Consider the following 7,920-nt stretch of genomic DNA (forward strand, 5'->3'; position numbering starts at 1 on the left):
ACTGTACATTTACTGTACATTTAAAGTACATTAACTATACATTTAAAGTACATTTACTGTACATTTAAAGTACATTTACTATACATTTAAAGTACATTTAAAGTACATTTACTGTACATTTACTGTACATTTAAAGTACATTTACTATACATTTAAAGTACATTTAAAGTACATTTACTGTACATTTACTGTACATTTAAAGTACATTTACTATACATTTAAAGTACATTTACTGTACATTTACTATACATTTAAAGTACATTTACTGTGCATTTACTGTGCATTTAAAGTACATTAACTATACATTTAAAGTACATTTACTGTACATTTAAAGTACATTTACTATACATTTAAAGTACATTTAAAGTACATTTACTGTACATTTACTGTACATTTAAAGTACATTTACTATACATTTAAAGTACATTTAAAGTACATTTACTGTACATTTACTGTACATTTAAAGTACATTAACTATACATTTAAAGTACATTTACTGTATATTTACTGTACATTTAAAGTACATTTACTATACATTTAAAGTACATTTACTGTACATTTACTGTACATTTAAAGTACATTTACTGTACATTTACTGTATATTTAAAGTACATTTACTGAAGTGCTGCAGTGTTGGAGCCTCTGTACTTTTTTTTTTAGTTGAGTACTTTTTACTTTGGCGTCCCTACATTTGAAAGTAGTGCAGTGACAGTGGAGTGTTCTTGTTCTGCTCACTCTGAGCCAAGCGTGTCCAAACTACGGCCTGGGGGCCAAATGCGGCCCTCAGGTTTCCTGCTAAATTGAACAGTAGTTTTAAGTGTAAAATTAGAAACATTCTCCTATAATAACCTAAATAACACATTTGTATGAAATACAGACCTGATGTGAATAAGATACGATGATCCTTTATTTGTCCCACAATGGGGAAATTCCAGTATTGCAACACAAAGTAGGTACAGAAGTAAATAATGAAAAAACTGATCTTATAGAAAAACTCTTATAAGACTCTTATAAAGACTCTTATACTCTTATTAAAAATAACAATAACACTCTTATTTACAGCAGTTATATGGACAGATAATATTGCACCTGAATGATTGACATTATCTCACAGTAATGCACAAAATTATGACAATATTGCACATGATTATGACAGTATTGCACAAGATTATGACAGTATTGCACATGATTATGACAGTATTGCACATTAGTATGACAATATTGCACATGATTATGACAGTATTGTACATGGTTGTCAGTATTGCACAATATTATGACAGTATTGCACAAGATTATGACAGTATTGCACATGATTATGACAGTATTGCACATTAGTATGACAATATTGCACATGATTATGACAGTATTGTACATGGTTGTCAGTATTGCACAATATTATGACAGTATTGCACATGAGTGACAGTATTGCACATGAGTGACAGTATTGCACATGAGTATGTCAGTATTGCACATGGGTGTGACATAATGTCAATCATATTGGTGCAATATTCTCTGTCCATATAACAGCTGTAAATAAGAGTGTTACTATTGTTATTATTATAATTTGTGTACTTTTATTAAGAATATAAAAGCTTTTAAGAGCTTTTCTATTAAGTTTTTTATAAGTTATCTCTTCTTTATTATTTACTTCTGTGCCAACTTTGTGTTGGGACACTGGAATTTCCCCATTGTGGGGTCATGTCTCTGACCCTGTTCACTTCCTGTAGTCAATGGTCTGACCATGTCTACTTCCTGTAGGTGTGTCTCTGACCCTGTTCACTTCCTGTAGGCGTGTCTCTGACTATGTTCACTTCCTATAGGCGTGTCTCTGACCATGTCCACTTCCTGTAATCATGTCTCTGACCATGTCCACTTCCTGTAATCATGTCTCTGACCATGTTCACTTCCTGTAATCATGTCTCTGACCATGTTCACTTCCTGTAATCATGTCTCTGACCATGTTCACTTCCTGTAATCATGTCTTTGACTTGTTCATTTCCTGTAGGCGTGTCTCTGACCATGTTCACTTCCTGTAATCATGTCTCTGACCATGTTCACTTCCTGTAATCATGTCTCTGACTTGTTCATTTCCTGTAGGCGTGTCTCTGACCATGTTCACTTCCTGTAATCATGTCTCTGACCATGTTCACTTCCTTTAATCATGTCTCTGACTTGTTCATTTCCTGTAGGCGTGTCTCTGACCATGTTCACTTCCTGTAATCATGTCTCTGACCATGTTCACTTCCTGTAATCATGTCTCTGACTTGTTCATTTCCTGTAGGCGTGTCTCTGACCATGTTCACTTCCTGTAATCATTCTCTGACTTGTTCACTTCCTGTAGGCGTGTCTCTGACCATGTTCACTTCCTGTAATCATGTCTCTGACCATGTTCACTTCCTGTAATCATTCTCTGACTTGTTCACTTCCTGTAGGCGTGTCTCTGACCATGTTCACTTCCTGTAATCATGTCTCTGACTTGTTCATTTCCTGTAGGCGTGTCTCTGACCATGTTCACTTCCTGTAATCATTCTCTGACTTGTTCACTTCCTGTAGGCGTGTCTCTGACCGTTCCAAACTGAAGTGACTTTTGTTTTCTACTCATTCTAACAAATGTGTCCTGTGTTCCTAATGTGTCTAATCTACATCTTTACAGCTTAAACCAGTTGGACCGAAGGAGAAAAGACCAAAATACTATTTGCATTGTTGCTGTTTTTTTTATTACTTTTTAAGTTTTCATTCACAACAGTCATTTAAAGTGAATTGTTTAAATGAAATAAAACCATCTGCAGTGAATATGTTTAAATAGTAATATGACTTAGCTACTTTTACTTGTATTGGAGTCGTATTTGAGCAGGTGAATCTGTACTTTTCCCTAATGAAATTACCAGCTCTGACCAGCTCTGACCAGCTCTGACCAGCTCTGACCAGCTCTGACCAGCTCTGACCAGCTCTGACCAGCTCTGACCAGACACGAACATTAACACGGCTCCTCTGGAGGGGGAAGCAGTGCTTCACCAACACCGTTTATGGTGCAGGTGGAGACCTCCTGACCTCGACTGGGGATGTCGTCGGTCGGTGGAAGGAATACTTCCTACTGAGGACCTCCTTAATCCCACTGTCACGTCTTCTGAAGAGGAAGCAGAGACTGGGGAATCTGAGGCTGACTCGTCCATCACCCAAGCTGAAGTGAAGTCACTGAGCTTGTAACTCAGTGGCTCCGGGGGTGGATGAGATCCGCCTTGAGTGCCTAAAGTCTCTGGATGTTGTAGGACTGTCATGCCTGACACGTCTGTGCAACAGGGCGTGGCGGTCAAGGACAGTGTCTCTGGACTGGCAGACCGGGGTGGTGGTCCCTTCAAGTTCAAGTATCTCGGGGTCTTGTTCACGAGTGAGTGAAGGATGGAGCGTGAGATTGACAGTTGGATCGATGCAGCGGCTGCAGTGATGCAGTCGCTGCATCGACTCTTGTGGTGAAGAAGGAGCTGAGTCGAAAGGCAAAGCTCTTGATTTACCGGTCGGTCTACGTTCCTGACCTCACCTATGGTCATGAGCTTTGGGTAGTGACCGAAAGAACAAGATCGTAGATACAAGCGGTCGAAATGAGTTTCCTCCGCCGGGTGGCTGGGCGCTCCCTTAGAGATAGGGGGAGGAGCTCAGAGTAGAGCCACTGCTCCTCCAGCTGAGGTGGCTCTGTTCCGGAGCCTCCTGGGCCCCTCCCTGGGGAGGTGTTTCGGGCATGTCCCAGCGGGAAGAGGCCCCAGGGAAGACCCAGGACAGGCTGGAGGGACCATGTCTCTCTGTGGCCTGGGAATGAGGAAGTGTCTAGGGAGAGGGAAGTCTGGGAGTCCTTGGTTAGATTGCAGACCCAGGCCCGGATAAGCGGAAGAAGATGGATGGATTCAAATGAACATTAACAGCAACATTAACATGAACATTAGGGTGAAGCGTCTCCAGCTGAGGTTCATTTGCTTAGCACTTTGTCTCCTGCAGAGTCCAAGTCTGCTTCTTTTCAAGACACTTCTGCTTTCTACATTTGTAATTCACTTGCAAATTTTAAGAATTGCCTTTTTTCCACTTGCTCCTCAGAACTTCTCTCTGTTTCACATGAATTGACCCAGTGACGACTGAAACTCAAACCGTTCATACTTTGAAGCTGTTCTTTGTGCATCCGACACGTCCATGTTTCTCTTCATTATGTCATGACAGAACCTAAATAGATACTTTTACATCAATCAAGTGGCAGTTTTTAAGGGGCGTGAGCTTCAATCCCAGCTCTGACTATTTGCTACATGTCCTCCCTTCTCTCATCCCCATGTCACATTAAAACTGTCTTGTCTAATAAAGCCAAAAAAAGCCTTAAAAGAAAAGAAGAAAATGGGAAGTAGAGCTGAGTTCTACATCAGAATCCATTTGTTTGATGTTGAGCTTATTGGTGTTTGCTTGTTGTTGCTCTCTGACCTCTGACCTCTGAGTTAATACTAGTCTATCCTGTTTATAACACAACTAAGGCTTGGGAAATGGACTAGAATGTAACGTTTCCGTTGGCTTTAACAGTTACAAACCGTGGCTTGTGTTTCCGTGAAAACCGTCCGCGTCACTCTCCAAATTAAGGGCCACTCTGAGTTTGGCCCCGGGCGCTCAAAAGACAGAGGCGAGGTGTGATAACCCCATTGATATGGAAAGCGTTATCTCCAAACTGAAGTTCCTAAATCAGTGCTTGGAGTCACATGAGGCGCGGCAGAGAGCCGTGAAATCTGAAGGCGCGTATAAAGGCGCACGTCCAGGCGCAGAGAGCAGAGCACACGGACGCGACATGAACACCGTCTTCTTCATCGGGCAGATCATCGGCGGGCTGACCACCCTCGCCCTGCTGCTCTTCCTCCTGGCCCGGGTCTGGCCCCGCCGCGGCCCCGGGATGAAGTGTCACGGTTACGCTGTGCTCATCACCGGCTGTGACAGCGGCTTCGGGCATCACTTGGCCCGTGCGCTGGACCGGAGAGGCTTCGTGGTGTTCGCCGGTTGTCTGCAGCCTGAAGGAGCCGGCGCACAGAGCCTGGCCCGCCTCTGCTCCTCTCAGCTCCGGCTCCTCAAACTGGACGTGACCCAGGAGCAGGACGTGCAGCAGGCCAAGGAGACGGTCCAAGCCATCCTGCCGGAGAAAGGTACTTTCCACTTCACCTCACACTAACTAACACTGATGAAGCAAGGCAGGGACTGCATGAGAGAACACCCGAAATGACACCATGTTACCAAAACCATTCCCTGGGACAGTCCTGTACTGGGACACTGGGACAGTCCTGTTCTGGGACACTGGGACAGTCCTGTACTGGGACACTGGGACAGTCTTGTACTGGGACACTGGGACAGTCCTGTTCTGGGACACTGGGACAGTCCTGTACTGGGACACTGGGACAGTCTTGTACTGGGACACTGGGACAGTCCTGTACTGGGACACTGGGACAGTCCTGTTCTGGGACACTGGGACAGTCCTGTACTGGGACACTGGGACAGTCTTGTACTGGGACACTGGGACAGTCCTGTACTGGGACACTGGGACAGTCCTGTTCTGGGACACTGGGACAGTCCTGTACTGGGACACTGGGACAGTCTTGTACTGGGACACTGGGACAGTCCTGTTCTGGGACACTGGGACAGTCCTGTACTGGGACACTGGGACAGTCCTGTAGGCCTATCCTGACCAAAGGTCTGTGTGCTGTAATAATAAGACTGTTGTACTCAGGCTTGTGGGCAGTGGTGAACAACGCTGGCATCTCAGACTGGGCAGAGATCGAGTGGAGCACTTCTCAGGACTTCCAGAACATGCTCAACGTCAATCTGATGGGCTGTATCCGCACCTCCATCGCTCTCCTGCCCCTGGTGCGGGCGGCTAAAGGTCAGGCTACACTCTGAACTGCCTACATGCAATAGTCCTGCACTATCTGAAGGATCTGAGGCTGACCGCGTTTGTCCCACAGGGCGCATGGTCTTTGTGTCCAGTATCTTCTCCTTCTTCACCTGTCTCAACATGGGGGCCTACAGCGTGTCCAAGAGGGGCATGGAGGCCTTCGCAGACTGCCTCCGAGTGGAGATGGCCAGTTTTGGAGTCAAGGTAACTCACAGTGCATCCGTCTGCTGTTCTTTTTGACAGAATCGATCCATGCAGCTCTCCTCTGCCTCAGGTCAGCATCATTCAGCCGGGGAACTTTGGCCAGGCCACCAACATCGTGAAGGTGAGGACGGGCGCAGACGTCTGGGAGCGTCTGGACCCAGAGCGGCAGCGCACCTTCAACCGACAGTACATCGACCTGGCCAACGAGTACTTCATGTCCTCCTGCCGCTCGGGCAGTGTCAACACTGAGCCGGTGGTACAGGCCATGGTGGACGCCGTGACCTCTGCACGACCCCAGCGCAGGTACCTGCTGGTGCCGCCCTTGGAGCTGCCCTTCTTTAGGATCCTCCCGCTCCTGCCCACAGTCCTGACCGACGCCATCTTCTCCCTGAGCTCCATGTACAGCACCAGGCGCCAAATGCTCTACGCACAGTAGCTCCTCCCTCTCTCGCTCCAGCAGCACTGGACACGTGCGGAACATGTCATCGTCACGTCTGTGTCAGGAGATCGACTGACACGCCCCAGACTGATGTGACGGGTCCTGGAGTGTGGCGAGCTCAGGAGGACGACAACATCATCCAAAAGAAATGATTATTATTATTTATTACTATTTTTAGAGTTAGGGAGAGTTAACGAGGAACGAGACGCGTTAGCTGTGTGCACCATGTCATCTAATACTCCCACGTTACTTTTTCAAATGAGTAACGTGTCAGTTTTGGTCATGTCTCATCTCCTCAGCTCAGCGTGACGTTAGCGTGTCATTAGCGTGTTGTTGGCGTGTTGTTAGCGTGTCGTTAGCGTGTTGTTAGCGTGTCGTTAGCATGTTGTTAGCGTGTCGTTAGCGTGTCATTAGCGTGTCGTTCGCGTGTCATTAGCGTGTTGTTAGCGTGTCGTTAGCATGTTGTTAGCGTGTCATTAGCGTGTCCTTAGCGTGTTGTTAGCGTGTCGTTAGCGTGTCATTAGCATGTTGTTAGCGTGTCATTAGCATGTCATTAGTGTGTCGTTAGCATGTTGTTAGTGTGTCATTAGCGTGTTGTTAGCATGTTGTTAGCGTGTCATTAGCGTGTCCTTAGCGTGTCATTAGCGTGTTGTTAGCGTGTCGTTAGCGTGTCGTTAGCATGTTGTTAGTGTGTCATTAGCGTGTTGTTAGCATGTTGTTAGCATGTCGTTAGCGTGTTGTTAGCATGTCGTTAGCGTGTCCTTAGCGTGTCATTAGCATGTGCAGCTACTGACTCTTGTCCTCACGCTGGAGGAATACACTTTCAGATGCAGGTTTTGTATCTGAGAGAATGTGGGACGTGTGTGAGTTTGATTGAAATAAACTGCAGTTAAAACAAGTGTGTTTGTCAACATAAAAGAGAAATAAAGCTCATTAAATGCATTTTCTTTGCCTGTTTGTTTGATATTGTTCATCTGCTTTTTCATTTTCACAAAAACTGGAACAAGACGAGATGAATAAGAAGAGAGAATGATGCGACGCAGACTCAGATGTTTTTCATGCTGAACTGAAGCTCATTTTGAATCAGAACCTCATGCAATTTGCTTATTTCTTTTTTGTTTCCAGAAATGATTATGATATTATGCAACTGCAAATTTCTAACAACTTTCTAACACAAAGTTGATGTAAAGATTGCAGTTTCTTATGAATGACAACCTCCTGTTCAATACAAATAAATACGAATATGAATGAAAGATGTTTTGTGATGGACTCTCATTGTTCCACACATGATGGTGATTAGGTACTTCTGTAGCCACAGTTGCCCTGGGGCAGACACTTGGTGGTTGTTTTAATCATGTTGTTCACAGTTTAA

At 44.9% G+C, this 7,920-nt stretch overlaps 1 protein-coding gene across 1 annotated transcript; it reads left to right on the plus strand.

Annotated features, from left to right (window-relative positions):
- The first annotated feature begins 4,642 nt into the window (after nt 1-4,642).
- LOC140362223 (D-beta-hydroxybutyrate dehydrogenase, mitochondrial) lies at nt 4,643-7,456 on the plus strand. Its single transcript, XM_072448319.1, has 4 exons — nt 4,643-5,162; nt 5,741-5,893; nt 5,976-6,109; nt 6,180-7,456. Exons 1-4 carry the CDS (start codon nt 4,676-4,678, stop codon nt 6,543-6,545), a joined length of 1,140 nt encoding a protein of 379 aa, XP_072304420.1. The 5' UTR covers nt 4,643-4,675; the 3' UTR covers nt 6,546-7,456.
- Nucleotides 7,457-7,920: the final 464 nt, after the last annotated feature.

The sequence above is a fragment of the Eucyclogobius newberryi genome, unplaced genomic scaffold (genome assembly GCF_026437365.1).
Source record: "Eucyclogobius newberryi isolate DKJ021-1_F unplaced genomic scaffold, fEucNew1.0.hap1 SCAF_1, whole genome shotgun sequence".
NCBI classification, from domain to species: Eukaryota; Metazoa; Chordata; class Actinopteri; order Gobiiformes; family Gobiidae; genus Eucyclogobius; species Eucyclogobius newberryi.

What these genes read in the sequence shown, in the direction of transcription:
- LOC140362223 (XM_072448319.1), top strand. Translation starts at nt 4,676, where the DNA reads ATGGAAAGCGTTATCTCCAAACTGAAGTTCCTAAATCAGTGCTTGGAG. An exon ending in CCTGGTGCGGGCGGCTAAAG is followed by an intron (nt 5,894 to 5,975) that starts GTCAGGCTACAC and finishes TTTGTCCCACAG; the next exon opens with GGCGCATGGTCTTTGTGTCC. An exon ending in TGGCCAGTTTTGGAGTCAAG is followed by an intron (nt 6,110 to 6,179) that starts GTAACTCACAGT and finishes CCTCTGCCTCAG; the next exon opens with GTCAGCATCATTCAGCCGGG.